The 13890-nt window shown below is 54.2% G+C and overlaps 7 protein-coding genes across 7 annotated transcripts; 3 read left to right on the top strand and 4 right to left on the bottom strand.

The window, feature by feature from the left end:
• Positions 1-168: 168 nt before the first annotated feature.
• CONPUDRAFT_135608 (ZIP-like iron-zinc transporter) lies at positions 169-2414 on the bottom strand. Its single transcript, XM_007767636.1, has 13 exons — positions 2287-2414; positions 2091-2223; positions 1996-2020; positions 1829-1904; positions 1642-1760; positions 1277-1579; positions 1189-1203; positions 935-1107; positions 661-791; positions 555-613; positions 457-499; positions 346-389; positions 169-279 (listed from the first exon to the last, which is right to left on the bottom strand). Exons 1-13 carry the CDS (start codon positions 2395-2397, stop codon positions 267-269), a joined length of 1245 nt encoding a protein of 414 aa, XP_007765826.1. The 5' UTR covers positions 2398-2414; the 3' UTR covers positions 169-266.
• A 248-nt stretch (positions 2415-2662) lies between these two features.
• CONPUDRAFT_163243 (uncharacterized protein) lies at positions 2663-3818 on the top strand. The gene is made up of 5 exons (XM_007767637.1): positions 2663-2811; positions 2865-3236; positions 3335-3374; positions 3465-3591; positions 3653-3818. Exons 1-5 carry the CDS (start codon positions 2712-2714, stop codon positions 3701-3703), a joined length of 690 nt encoding a protein of 229 aa, XP_007765827.1. The 5' UTR covers positions 2663-2711; the 3' UTR covers positions 3704-3818.
• Positions 3819-4095: 277 nt separating this feature from the next.
• On the top strand, positions 4096-5497 carry CONPUDRAFT_151042 (GroES-like protein; the record flags this gene model as incomplete). Its single annotated transcript, XM_007767638.1, has 5 exons — positions 4096-4334; positions 4390-4420; positions 4485-5176; positions 5238-5377; positions 5430-5497. 5 exons carry the CDS (start codon positions 4096-4098, stop codon positions 5495-5497), a joined length of 1170 nt encoding a protein of 389 aa, XP_007765828.1.
• Positions 5498-5908: 411 nt separating this feature from the next.
• CONPUDRAFT_43523 (uncharacterized protein) lies at positions 5909-7010 on the bottom strand (the record flags this gene model as incomplete). The annotated part of the gene is made up of 6 exons (XM_007767052.1): positions 5909-5983; positions 6035-6065; positions 6124-6562; positions 6624-6786; positions 6843-6855; positions 6910-7010. Coding segments are annotated over 6 exons (822 nt in total), but the record flags the coding sequence as incomplete, so codon positions are not given.
• A 291-nt stretch (positions 7011-7301) lies between these two features.
• Positions 7302-8322, bottom strand: CONPUDRAFT_135611 (DUF427-domain-containing protein). Its single transcript, XM_007767639.1, has 4 exons — positions 8180-8322; positions 7865-8120; positions 7618-7803; positions 7302-7554 (listed from the first exon to the last, which is right to left on the bottom strand). Exons 1-4 carry the CDS (start codon positions 8302-8304, stop codon positions 7393-7395), a joined length of 729 nt encoding a protein of 242 aa, XP_007765829.1. The 5' UTR covers positions 8305-8322; the 3' UTR covers positions 7302-7392.
• A 1779-nt stretch (positions 8323-10101) lies between these two features.
• Positions 10102-10584, top strand: CONPUDRAFT_151045 (uncharacterized protein; the record flags this gene model as incomplete). Its single annotated transcript, XM_007767640.1, has 3 exons — positions 10102-10243; positions 10335-10470; positions 10530-10584. 3 exons carry the CDS (start codon positions 10102-10104, stop codon positions 10582-10584), a joined length of 333 nt encoding a protein of 110 aa, XP_007765830.1.
• A 9-nt stretch (positions 10585-10593) lies between these two features.
• CONPUDRAFT_80509 (MFS Git1p-related glycerophosphoinositol and glycerophosphocholine permease) lies at positions 10594-13556 on the bottom strand. The gene is made up of 21 exons (XM_007767293.1): positions 13478-13556; positions 13389-13414; positions 13313-13339; positions 13252-13260; positions 13112-13189; positions 12983-13047; positions 12824-12927; positions 12642-12763; positions 12530-12590; positions 12275-12475; positions 12191-12218; positions 12109-12140; positions 11997-12053; positions 11881-11950; positions 11739-11825; positions 11654-11690; positions 11485-11601; positions 11414-11434; positions 11302-11358; positions 11161-11243; positions 10594-11108 (listed from the first exon to the last, which is right to left on the bottom strand). The coding sequence occupies exons 1-21, from the start codon at positions 13528-13530 to the stop codon at positions 10989-10991; spliced, it is 1455 nt and encodes a 484-aa protein (XP_007765483.1). The 5' UTR covers positions 13531-13556; the 3' UTR covers positions 10594-10988.
• Between the last annotated feature and the right edge of the window lie 334 nt (positions 13557-13890).

Raw genomic sequence — 13890 nt, forward strand, 5'->3', positions numbered from 1 at the left:
GCTTTCACGCACGTTCGCCGGCTCAACGCGGCCTATCCATCTCGACGGTGGCGCTGCACTCTCCCATTCTTAGCCGCGCCCTGACTCGTTCTGTATCAAATTCTGAAGTCATCGTCCGCCATTTACGTCGGATCTCATCACAGCGCTACGGCACCCATTAATATGGGTCAATAAAATAATGCAATATTCAGCGTTGGACGAGTCACTACAGCTAAACATCATAATAGCATGAGAACACTCCGCGGTCCAAAACCCATGAACGTGGTCTACTCGTTCCACCTGGTCGTACGGAGAAGTATCAGCTTCCGTGAGAGCAACCAAACCCATAGGTCTGATCGGACTTACGCGACTAAAAACATGCAGAGCACGCCAAAGGCCATCGCTCCAAACTAGGGATGTCCATAAACAAACTAGTGTTCTAGAGTCACGTACCCGGAGCACAATAATAGAACCCACCTCGCGAAGTGCCTGCTTCCCGCTTTTGCTCTCGTTCAGTAGCCTAAAAAGCGTCGCTGAGCGTCATCGATCAAAAACGCGATTGTATGGGCCCTTACGTCGGCAACACGGCAACGGCGCCGATGTACATGAATCCGCCGGCAACGAACGGGATTACCTGCGGGCGTTGAGCTCGGGGAAATAAAGTTGTAGAAGATTACCAACCAAATCGGATAAGTGGACAGTTGTCCCCAGCAAGCCGGAGGCGTCCTGCCGTATGCCCGCGGCGAGGTCCAGTGCTTCCGCTCCCGCCTCGGAAGCGGAGAGGTTGTGGATGGCAATGCCCATGAAGGTCCTTCAAACAAGTGAAATTTTTTGAATTTCAGAACATTCCTTCCAGCGCGGACACGGACGCCGTACTTACCCCACCTACGCCCCAAAAAACGAGTCAGTACAGCGTCAGAGCGGCGGCAGCACCGTGTCAAAATGGTATGATCACGTACAAAAGCGCCAATGGCAGTGATGAACTGAGACTGCATCGCCTGTTTCTTGGTGAATCCGCTTCGCACAAGAATAGAGTAGTCTGCAATCTCGTGGGGAATCTCGTGCGCGAAACAGGCGAGCGTGGTTGTTGCCCCGATCAGTGGCGACGAATAGAAAGAAGCGGCCATCCTGTTAAACTTGTGAGCCAACCCCACAACCCTCAAACCGTGCATCGGTGGAGACGCAGGTAAATCTTAAAAAATTACTCACGCTAAGCCGTCTGTGCTGTGAGGTCCAGGAGTCAAGTTAGTTCATGAGATACGGCCCAGCGTGTGATAGACGAAAAAAGGGATCTCACATATTGTGCACGAAATCACCAAAGAGATTTAGGTAAGCGGACAACTTTGACGGGGCGTTGGTAGGGTGTGCGTCGCCCTGAGTATCTGTTTTGTCGTCTTCCTTCTTATCAGAAGCGCCCCGCGCCCTCAGACCATCAGCTGACGGCTTAGACACAGCAGAACTATCTGCGACAGGCGTAGAGTCGGAGTGGTTGTGCGAGTGCGAGTGCCCATGTGAGTGCCCAGACTCCTCATCGCCGCCCAGCACTCGCAGGGTCTTCTCCATCACGAAAAAGGACGCAAACCCAACGAAGATGCCCAGCCTACGGTCCAGGGTTTGTCAGCCTGCGCCTTGTATGAGCGTTCAAACGGGAGACCCACGCACCCGATCAAGATGTTCCTCTTTTCCTCCACCATGACGAAATGAGCACCAGGCTCCTGATGCTCGCCCATGAATGCGTGTGGCACGAGGTGCAGGAACACATCTGAGAGAAGACCGCCAGTCTAGACACGCCCAACGAGTCGCGTCATTGAAAAGAGGTTCAGGACCCGGCGGAAGCGACATGGCTCACCGCGAACGCCGTCATCGTGTTGAGCGTGTTTCCATTTATTTCCGCGGGAATAAACGCCAAAATAAAATTGGGCACCCTGAAACGTTGTTGGGTTCGAAGGGTGTCCCCGCGTCAGCTGGCGGCACAGGGCCAATCACGGCGCACAGGCGCAGGGGGAGGCGACGCACGAGCTTATGTAGAACGTGCCAAGGACTAAGGGGAACGCGTCGCGACGTGAGATTCTCTGCACTGTGGACACAGAACAGAAGCGAGGTGGGCTTACCTGCGTTCGCGCCCGGACCGAACGGGAAGAGCCACGCGAAGATTTGGCGCATGATAGGAGACTCCTGTTCTTCCACCGCGACCTTGAGAGCGCTGAGTTGCTGGACGGCATCGCACTTGCCCAGCTCGGTGTCCTAGGTCGAAGCAGCCAAGTGTAAGTCGTCACCCCCGCTCGAAGACGGACGATAACAACGCACATGGACGACCAGGGTGTGGTTTTCCGAGGCGAGAGCTGCGTATGCGGTACCAAAGATAGCACAGGTCAAAAGAGTGAGAAGGACTGCTTTAAGGCCGCTCCGTCCGGCCATGGTGAAATGAGTTGGTGAGCGGTGGAAGGTGTATTTGAGCGTCTTGTGGACGCGCGCAACGTCCCACAGGCAGCCGTACGTGTTTCCTTCGGACGTCTCCGAAAGGCGATCGACACGGTCACGTGTACTCGGAAGGCTCTTCCGTTTACCTCGGACCGCAATAAATGAGTAAGCGCGTCCATGCCCTTCTGCGTGCTGAGGACCGCACGAGTCCCCTTGATCAATCGATAGACGCGTTTTTTCACCCTACAACAGTAAACTAACTCGAACGCACTCATCCAGGACAAAAAACCTACAGACTACAGCACTTCGCAATGTACCCCACGACTCAAGAGAAAGCTGCAATTCAGGCGGCCGAGAAGCTGATGAACGACACCATGGCGCGTTACGACCCATCTCACGACGCGTACCACGGTCCGTACATTCCTCCATTACACTAAAGCACGCCCTCTGACACATCTTACCAGTCGAACGCGTCCGCAAAACCGCCCTGAACCTCGCTCACTCCCTTCCCAACGGCGCGCAACCCGACCTACTCGTCATCGAGATCGCCGCGCTCCTACACGACGTCCTCGACAAGAAATACGTGACGCCCGCCGAGGCTGCGGACCCGTACGCGTTCTTTCTCCCGTTCTTCCGCTCTATTGCGGAGCAGCCCGCCGGCGTGGACCTCGTTGCGGACGGGCGCGCGCGCCTGATCGCGAACGTGATCGAGAACGTGTCGTGGACGACCGAGAAGAAGCTGCGCGCGGAGGGGCGGTGGACGGAGTGGCACGAGACGTGCCGCGAGCTCCATTGCGTGCAGGACGCGGACAGGCTCGATGCGATTGGTGCTTTCGGTGAGTTGACACAATTGGACTTTGTCAATGATGCGTTTGTACGGTGCGCGCCGCGCGCTGCCGGGACGCTCTTGTCTGATGTGTTGTCCGTTCTCGAGGTATCATGCGCTGCGCAGCGTTCAGCTCCGTGACGAACCGGTAAGCCACCTCCGTTCTACGAAGGGGTTTCGATCTGGAATAATGAGCGCCCCCGTCATTGTCGCTGCGTCTCTCACGTATTATATGCAGTCCGTTACATGCACCTCCAGGACGCACCGACACAGCCGTCGAGCATTTCTACGATAAGCTGCTGCACATCCAAGACAGGCTCAAGACTGAACCGGGGAAGAAGATGGGAGCGAAGCGGCACCAATTGGTAGGCATCGCGCGATTGCCCCGGCCTGGACGGAAACCCAGGAAGCTGACTACGACCATAGATGTTGGACTTCCTTGAGGCAATCAAGGAAGAAAGTGACGAAGCTCGATAGCGATTGGGCAAAGCTAATGGGCCTGGATGTGCGTATCCACGAGGAACCAGCACGGATCAAGTATGTATGACACCATAAGCTACTTATGTCTTTGTACCCCGATATTACCGCCAACCACCTCGGGAAACACAAAAAGATATGCCTTGCTGCAGAGCAAGGCTTTACACGGGTAAGTATGCGATTCGACAGGGTACTTCGACTGTACATCCTTGAGCCGCGACCACCACATCGCGACACTGTTGCATCTGTTTAATTATAAGTAAGCAGCACATAGAACACCGGGCGGGCGTCTACTGGGATATCTTCAGCCCGTATTGCTAATGTGAAGTCGCGAACACATCCCGAGGAGGTAGGTACATAATGAACAAGGCCTAGGTGCATAAAACCCCACCATGGGCTGGCTGTCCCAGATCTCCAAGCTTTCCTCCTCCATCGTCTCTCGTCGCTCCTCCGTCCGATCTACCACTCTCCTCCCGCGCAATATGTCAACCATGAAGGCGATCAACATCAACGGTCTCGGCGGCCTCGAGGTCCTCGTGTCAGCTGAGGTGCCCATTCCCACTGTGGGCCCCGAGGATGTCCTTGTCAACGTCAAGGCCGTCAGCATCAACCCAGTTGAGGCCAAGATTCGGTATGTTGCTCCCACACACATACGTTCGAAATGTATCCTTATCGTGTCCCTCTAGCGCCGGCAAGTGGGCTGGAGGCAACCTGCCCGTACGTGCTCCCCGATCTGCTCGGAGTCATCTCGGATTAATTAACTAACACTTTGTATCTACAGGCGGGCTCGATCCTCGGCTTCGACGCCGCCGGCACGATCGTCCAGGTCGGATCCTCGGTGCCCGCCTCGTTCGCGCACAAGGTCGGCGACGCCGTCTGGCTACTCGGCTCGTCCGTGCCCAACAAGTCCAACGCCGAATACCTCGTCGCCGACTACCGCTCCATCGCCGCGAAGCCCAAGTCGCTCGAGTGGGGCGACGCCGCCGCGATCCCGCTCGTCGGGCTCACCGCCTGGGAGCTCCTCTTCGAGCAGATGCGCATCAACGAGGCGAAGCCCGCGTGGGACGCGTCCGGCGCCGAAGACGCGATCCTCATCGTCAACGGCGCGGGCGGCGTCGGCAGCATCGCGTCGCAGCTCGCGCGCAGCGTCGCCGGGCTCAAGACGGTCATCACGACCGCGTCGCGCGAGGCGAGCATCAAGCACACGCTCGGGCTCGGCGCGACACACACCATCTCGCACAACGAGCCGTGGGCGCCGCAGATCGCTGCGCTCGGGCTCCCCGAGAACGTCAAGATCAAGTACATCGCCGTTCTCACCACCACGACGCAGCAGACCATCGACCAGGCGCTCGAGGTCATCGCGCCCCGCGGCCGCATCGGCCTCGCCGTGCAGGGCCCCGAGGGCAGCTACTCCACGTTCGGCAAGGCCCAGCGCAAAGGCATTGACTTCTCGTGGGGCTTCGTCTTCACCAAGTGAGTGTTTTTGTCTGTGATCCTGTGAACGTTACGGGCAGCGTACTGACGAGTATCATAGGATGGCGTTCAAGTGGAACCTCGCATCGCAGGGCGCTGCTCTCACCGAAATGGCCAAGCTCGTCGACGAGGGCAAGATCAAGTCCATCACGAGCCAGAGTCTTGATCTCACCGTCGCCGGCCTCAAGCAGGCCCATGAGCGTGAGTACCCAGATCTCTGCTCTGTTGCGTTTTTCTGACATGTACTTCTCAGTCATGGAGAGCGGCAAGACCGTCGGCAAGGTCGTCCTGACCGTGCCTGCCCAGGGCGCATTTCAGTGATCGCGATGAGCAACGGCTGAGCCTTTTGTAAGCCGGATGGCGGGGAAGCGACAACACGGACGTTTGATACCAACCTATAGATTGATGTACCCTTACTGTACTTCGGAGCCCACAAAATGACGAATGCTTCAGGCATGTCTGGCATTAACCCCTGGAAGCGCGGTGCGCAGGACACTGCGTGGGATCGCGTCTCACAGTGATCTACAACGATTGCAACTGAGAGGCCTGATAAATTAAGTATAGCGAGATAAGCAGGCAAGCATGGGCAAGGAAATGACGACGCAGCAACGAGTATTCTACCCAAGATCAGAAGGACGGTGCCGAGCCGTCTGCAACATCTACGACCACCAGCGAGTCGGATGTTTCGGGCGCAATCACGGGCTCGGCCACTTCCTTTGCAGCTTTCGCGGGTGGAAGGGCGGTTGCGTTCCAAGCTCCCCTGAATGAAGCAACGGCAGCAAGGAACCCGAAGGCCGTTGTCCAGATCTGTGGGAACAAGTCAGTCCGGGGAATATACAACTGGGGGAGGTTACTGACGTCATTTGTGAAAATGCCCTTCTGCAGGGACCTGCAGGTATATGTATGTTAGGACAAATACGGGGTACTTTATATAACAACATGCTCACCAATGGATCGCGAGTGGCAAGTTGCCAATATTTACGACGAGCTCGTTGAGCAGCGCATCCCACTTGTTCTCTAGATCGCGTTTCTCCTCCACATCGAGACGCTTGTTGCCCACCTTGAGCTGGCGCTCCTTCTGAATAAGCAAGCCCCGGTCTTCCCACAGGTGGGCGATCTGGAGGACGACGTAGGCCGCCCAGAAGCGGGTGGACCACATCGCGAGTTTTCCCGCGTGTAGATTGAGAGTTGCAGGTTTGGGGACACCAAGGGCGAGGAGCGGAAGGGTCGCGGGGATGATGTCGTGCGCTCTGAGGTAGTAGAGGTGCTCGAAAGGATAGTAGCCGAGCATCGACCATCCCTGGAGACGTTCAATGTTCTGCAGCCGTTTGGTGGGAGGCGGGTTACGTTCGAGCGACATCATCCACTGAACGATAGGGAGAAGACCTTGAGCGGTTCATTCGTGTTCAATACGTCCACCAAATTCAATAGATTAGTGAGAACTTACCCCAGAACCGCATGAGCATCTTGGCATCTCCCACTAGATCTGCTAGCTTGGCCAATGACAACGCAGATGGGCTGACCCCTGTCTTGCTGAGGCCAACCCGCTGTTGCAGACGCGCGCGGAAATGGAGAAAGGGGACCAGAAGCTTGAGGGTATACTGGACAACCTGCACGTCCCATCAGTACTTGGCCTGGTCACTGGCACGGTAGGCAACGAATTTACACCAAAGAATTTGCTGTAATTGCAAACGTCACATCCCCATCACACGTCGGTCAGACAGGCCACTCACTCGCTCCCGCTCCAAGTGCTCAAGAAACGGACGAGATGGTTAACTGTCTCCGAAGGAGGGATAGCAACGCCGAACGAGCCGAGGGCGACATCGGTCACTCTAGCAAGGCTTGCCTTGGAGTTGCGAGACATAGACAAAAGCGGGATGCAAAGGTGTCGAACAAGCGTCAGAAATTGAGCAGTGTGGGTGATGCCTGTGACGCCAGCGTCTGCGATTGGAGGTCCCTATGACCAGAGCAGTGTGCAAACAGAAGCTCCATGATTTGCTCCCCGGCACACTCGCCTCCCCGACGCGAAAATAGCCCCTGGCACGTGATTCTCACGTTCCCAATATTACCTCCGTCGTCGCGTCTTCGCCTCTTCGATCGCGACTTTCACTTGCAAGATTCCCTGATTTCTCCAAACTGTATCATACAAACGCATGCGAAGGACACCGGAGTTTCTAGCTGACCAGATAAAGGCTACTTGACGACCCATCGTGAGTCTACTGCTTCTCTCCATCCACCCACACCTCGACCTTCTCATCATAGAACGCGACGAAACCTGTAATCTGTGCACACTCCAGCTGTGCAACGCGATAGTACCACACAATGTCCTTGGAAGTTTCCCCGTTTGGCAACTCGACGTTGTAATAGTTCGCTTCACCCTGTTCATTCGCATAAGCATCATTTGCTCCCACAGAGATTGCACGATTTAAAGGGAAACCCACCTTGTATGGGCAAGCCGTGACAGTGTTCGAAGGCCTGAGGAAGTCCACCCGCACGTCCGTCAGGGGGATATAAGTGCGCACTCGGAGGCCGGTCTCGAAGAGCAGCCGCGGGCGGCGCGTGTTCGCGAGCTCGACGCCGTTCAGCTTCACGACGACGTGACGCGAGCTCTGGAGCACATCTACTCTCTGTTCGTTCGTATTATTACCAACACTCTAACCCTTCAAGCAGCGAAGGAGGGAAGCGAACCTTGTACGGATCCTTCGGGTGGACATAAATCCTCTCGTCCTCCTCGAGCCAAGCGTCCGCCGCGCCGAAGAGTATCTTGAGTAGCCCCTTCAGCTCGCCCTCGTTGTACACAACCACCGCGCGTGGGATGATGTGCCTGCCGACGACCAGGTCGTACTCTACCCCTCCATGTTCCGCATCTGCAGAACGGTGCAGCAGGTCCGATGAGAGCTCCGAGATAGGGAAAAAGTACGTCGGGTAGAAAGGCTTCTCCCATCTATTGGTAGAGAGTCGGAGGTTATAGTGACGTCACCCATGCGCACACTGACTACTCACACAAGCTTGGCCTTGGTCGTGTCGACAATGTACTGTCCATGGAAGAGAACACGGACGCGTTTGGGTGTGTCAATGATGCGAGGGTGCCCCTCTAATGCAACGGGAAGTCTTTGTGCTAGGGACATGATTATTGGGATCGATGCAGATGGGTGTTACTGAGCTCGAGAGTCTATGTGAGGTTGGTGCTTATATACAACGCCGTTTGCATTCTGGCTTCTCCTGAGGCCTGGGCGGTCAGCTGAGTCAAGGCGTGACAAAGATGACCGATGCGCGAATTGACATCTTGGTCATCCTTCCCGGAATTAGTTGGACGTACGTACCTACGAATGAATGTTCGAAACAATCAGAACACTATTCAACTAAGTGTGTGAGAATGACTCCAATGGAGCTTGGAACGCAGCCTGTGAACCCGTGTTCTGAGTGCTCTGACAGGTTCTAGTTGCTCTCGAATCAACTGAATCTATAGCTTGTTTCAGAAATGTTCATTCCTATCTCATATGCCAACCCCAACGGGATGCGACACTTGGCTTCATTCATACAATATCCATGCAGCCATTCCTTAATCAGCAGCTGCAAAGGCCGCGGCTCTGATTCAACATACGTAAAGGGACTTGAACCACTGTGGAGGCCCTACGAAGCCGTTTCGGATTCGTGGTAGAGTTTCTTCAGAACACAGTGACCTAGATACTTATAGGTACTTCAAAGGATGGGGTGGATCTAGTTGACGTCGTTCATAGCATCCCAAAGTCAACCTGACAGACCGATGGTATCAGCACGGTGATCTTGGTCGACGTCAGATGCGTAACCGCCGTCCTATTCCGTGCCGCCAGGCGCATAATATTCTGGTGAGAAGTGCGCTCGCAACGATGATGATGAGGCGAGTCACCCTTCACATGGCTGATGCTCCTTATCATCATTGTGCCGCTCCTGGGAGCCGAGAGACCCTAGTCGTGGCTGGCGTGATGGCCTAGAAACCTCTTCGCATCCAAGTCATTGGGACTGTTAGTTCAGTAGGTGCTGTTATTCTAGCCCACCATGTTCTTCATCGAGATTCTCTTCTCGCGGCCTTCAGCGTAGACCATAGGAGGCTGAGTAGATTCAATCGTCGTCAGAGATACACAGAGTTCGGGAGCTGGGGCAGTGCTGACCGTCGAGAGGTGGTCAGCGATGCTACCAGTATGGATACCAGCGAATGAATCAGATGTCGCTGAAGACGATCTTCAGTCACAAAGGGAGCTCTATCGACTGTAAGAAGTGAACTTGTCTTCAGCCAGCCTCACCCTCAAGAGCGGGAGACGGTGGCACTCTGCTTCCTTTGTCGAGGTACTAGGGCTTGCCTAGCGAGTGGACAGAGCTTCTGATGCTCTTCTCTAGATGAACAGGTGCTTGAACCGGTTGCAACCTCAGAATAGAGTCTAGATGCAACATGCACCAGGCTATGTGATGCATACTGAGCAACGTTACCATAGTGGCGAGGTCTGCCAGAGCATTCCTCGATCTGCTATCTGGTTGTCCACGATAGAGCCCTGTTGCAGGTGAGGCCCAACGTCAGCGATGCCACTCGCCTAAAGCTATCGCTTACCATTGGAGTTCCTTGAATTCACAATATCACTGTCACGGTGGTGGTCATCGAGGATTCAAGCGAGAATATCTCAAGGCAGAGCTGATGGACTTCTTTACACACCAGATACGAATTTAAAGTGAAACAAAATCAGGCTTCCTTACCTCAAAACGCCAGTGGCATGGCAGAGTAAAGGTGGTTGTGGTTGACACGAGAGGTGTAAGTCTTTACTTGAATTCCCATATGTCCCACGATCACACTTTCGCGACCCCGATGACTGACGCGTCTCGGTAATATCACTCTTGTCTTTACGGTCCACATCTCCTTGCCATCCGCCACCCACCAGCGGTACACAATCAAAATGTCATCATCAGCACCCGCATCCAAGCCCGCTGAAAGCCTGCCCGGCGTGAACGAGAATTCGAAAGAGGAGGGCGACACCACGCAGCCGCACCTTGGAATCCTAGAGGAGGATGACGAATTCGAGGAGTTCCCCGTTGCTGGTAAGCCTATGCCTCTCATTTCGCCACCCTCACCCCGGCCCTCTGCTTGTGGCGATACAATCCCTGATCTCACTCACGTTGTGCACGTCAGACTGGGACGACTCGCAGACCGACCTCGCGCACCTGAACGGCACGGCTCCCGGCGCAGCCAAATCGGGCGGGGACAAGCTCTGGGAGGACAACTGGGATGATGACGACATTGAGGAAGAGTTCAGCGCACAGCTAAGGTGGGCATTGACCGTTCTCTATCGCTCGCCGCATTGCTGATGCTTACGCCGTTGTGCAGAGGCGAGCTGGCGAAGATGGGCAAGGATTCTAAGGGCGACGCAATGCAGCAATGATCGCATAATCGATATCATTCTTGTAATTCTATAGATCCATCGCATCAACAGTTCTCGTCTACTAAGTCTGCCTCCTTGTTTTCTTCCACCGATCGTCTCAAGTGCATGTTCATATCCCCGGTAATGAAGAGGAGCGCAACGTCTCGCGCGCCCATGTTTATAGCAGGTCCAGCTGGACCAAGAAGACAATGCATTGAGCGACAACAGTTCAGAGAATGACAACCAGTAGGAGCCGAGTAGTAAGGGGAGTGGATAAGTTAAGAAATTAGATGGTATCTCGAGAAAGAATCAAACGTCGTAAATGATCGTGCCTCAACAATGTCCAGCAACGACTGTTGCATTCTGACTGTCTTTGATCGTCCTCCAAACGAACCTCGGCACGAATGTCACCAGGCCACGTTAATTTAAGCTGTGGCAACCTTCTCCTCGGTCGACTTCACGTCAACCTCCGAGTCGGTGGTATCCACCTCTTGTATACCGAGAGTAGAGATGTCGAAACCGTGTTCCATGAGATATTCGCGGAACTTGAGCTTCTGTTAGCAGTGCAACGACGATAACGTATACAGGGTTACTCACCTTCTCATCCTCCATGGTCATGCCGTCTGCAGTAAGTGGCTTGACCAACAGTATAACGACGATTGCGCTGAGAACCGCGAGGCCTGGCGAGTTTATAAGTATGTTTTACCACACGCCGACTGCATCTTTTTTGGTACTCACCGCTGGCAATCCAGAAAGGCCCGGTGTCGCCCTTTGTGGTGCCTGTTCCGCCAAAGCCTGTGCGAAAAGATAAGGGTTAGGATTCGCTGATATATAAACACCTTCAACGTACCATCGATGATTATGGGGAACACTGAAGGCAGTCGTTAGTCAGCAACCAAGTAGGGTTACAATGCCACGTACCCCATGTGCCAATGAACGCGCCAATTTTCCCGATCGCAGCAGCAGCGCCATAGTACTGTCCACGAACCGCGGTAGGTCCGGTCTTTGCGGCTAAAACTCCCAAGCAGTTTCCGGGGCCTGGCGCGACGTTATCACACATGCAGAACCAAGAACCGGATAGTATGCTTACCGAACTCTCCGAAACTCAGGAAAATACCATAGACAACCTACGAACAGCTAAGAGAAGGGGCAGATAATGGAGCACAACGACCTACGGCGAAAGCGCCAACGTGGTGGCTAAGTTGGGTGTAAAGTCCACTCATAATGAATCCCATAACAGCCTGCGCCAAGAGACCAGTGATCTAAAGACGAGTCGTCAGCGCAATGAAGAACCGCGTGTTGCGGAGGCAGGCTTACCATGGTAGCCTTCGGGCCGAGGAAGTCAATGGAAAATGCACCGATCACGGTACCAGGAATGTAAAACAAGCTGCAAAGGGTGAGCATATGCGGCACGCGGGCGCTAGGGTTCTTACTTGATAACCACGCTCCAGCCGAAGACAACGGAGAGGGAGGAGTTTCCTCCAGTAATACTGGTTCGTCACTAAGCACAAGGCTCGAGATCTTGAGAAAAGGGTATGAACTTACGCATCAGTGATGGTGGAGGAATAAATGCCGAACTATGCCTGTGGTCAGTCGAGGGGATGCATGTGACTCGGGATAACCTTACAGGATAAGTAATGAAATCGTAGATGAACCTGTCCGTGATAGTCAGTGCCATGTTCCAGATTCAAGTCTTAATGAGATTGCATACCAAGAAAGGGAGATTCCAAGGAAACCCCTCCAGTACCGCTTGAAGATGAGGCCGTACGGGATGCGCACATTCTTCATAGAGGATTTCTTGTAACGCGTGGGCTCTTCCATCTTGAGACGCCAGAAGAAGACGGCCATGGCTGGGATAAAGCCAAGGCCCAGAGACACCCGCCATGCAGCACGGAGGTGGTCGTCGCGGAAGCTTGAGATAAAAGATCAAAATGGCACGTTTCCAAATCCTAAAGAGCGGACTTACATCCAGTAGAGCACCAACGGTACGAAGGCACCGATAACGAAGCCTACGTCAATCATGGTGTCTGTGACACAATGTTAGGTCAGCACGAATGTGATAGATAACATTTTCTCACTTGTAGCCAGGACAAGCCAGCGGTGCTGGGCGTTCTTTGCGACACCCTCTTCTTCAGATTGCTCTGAGGCAGACACGGAACCACAGGGGTACTCAGCACCGACACCAATACCAAGCATGAAACTAATGACGGAAGCCTCAAGTCAGGTCAATACATTTACTCTATTGTGAAGTGATACGTACCGGCAGAAGCTGAGCATGCCGACGAGACCAGATAAGCTGTTGTGCGCGCCAGCGGATGCGGCGGAGAGGAGAGAGAAGAACGCGACGATGGCCGTGGCGGACATCTGGTTCCTAGAGTCAGGGAAATTCATGACGATTTCATAGGCCAACAAAACGCACCATGCCAAATTTACGCCCAAGCTTATCCGATATCCAGCCAAAAGCAAGCATTCCGACGACAGTACCTAGATAAGTGGGCAGCATGGTTTGGCTTCAGGCCAGGAGACAATGATGAAAGTTAGTGCGCACCAGCGAATGCAACACTGCTGAGGGTATTGCTGTAGTTGTTGCCAGTGAGGGCATCATCGCCGTAGATACGTTTCAAGACTAGGGTGGGGTTGAGCTCGCTGAGGACACTAGCTTTGCTGGGCAGGCAAGCATATACTCACAGGTGTTCACTGCAAAAGGGGTTTAGCGCAAGATAAAGACGAGCGAGGTTGAAGCACTCACCGGAACCGATGACGTTGTTGGCATAACCTGGGGTAACGGTTAGGAACGGAGGGATGGAGATGAAAATGTAAATTACCGTCAGAAAAGAGGGCAGTTCCGCAGCTAAGCGAGGCACAATATGTCAGCGAACCCTTCCGAAGCTGTTAGAGTTCGGATCCGACGTACGCAAAGATAAGGGAGATTTGCTTGAGCTTCGGCCTCGTCACTACCTCGGCCATGGTTAGGGCGGCGATGTAGAAGGAAAAGTAAGGGAAGGATAAGCAGGTGCTCGCTATCAACCGTGTCGGCCTACTTATATGTCCATCTGACGGCTCTTTGATCTGTGGTGCGCATTGGCAAGGCCCCGCGCTCGTCCCGAGCCACTTCCGGGGTCCTCGCATCACCCGTAGCTAGACCTCCAGGGGTCTTCCCACACTCCCATTGGCTCAGGGAAATTCACGTTCGTCACTTGTTCCCAGATCACCACACTCTCTTTTGCGCTGCTTGCGCCCGGGAGTCGCTGGACCGAGTCCGTGCAACTGTCGCGGTGACTTGATAAATCATTTCTATGTCATGATTTGCGCTTGTAATAGCAAGTA

This window comes from Coniophora puteana, assembly GCF_000271625.1.
Source record: "Coniophora puteana RWD-64-598 SS2 unplaced genomic scaffold CONPUscaffold_3, whole genome shotgun sequence".
NCBI lineage: Eukaryota > Fungi > Basidiomycota > Agaricomycetes > Boletales > Coniophoraceae > Coniophora > Coniophora puteana.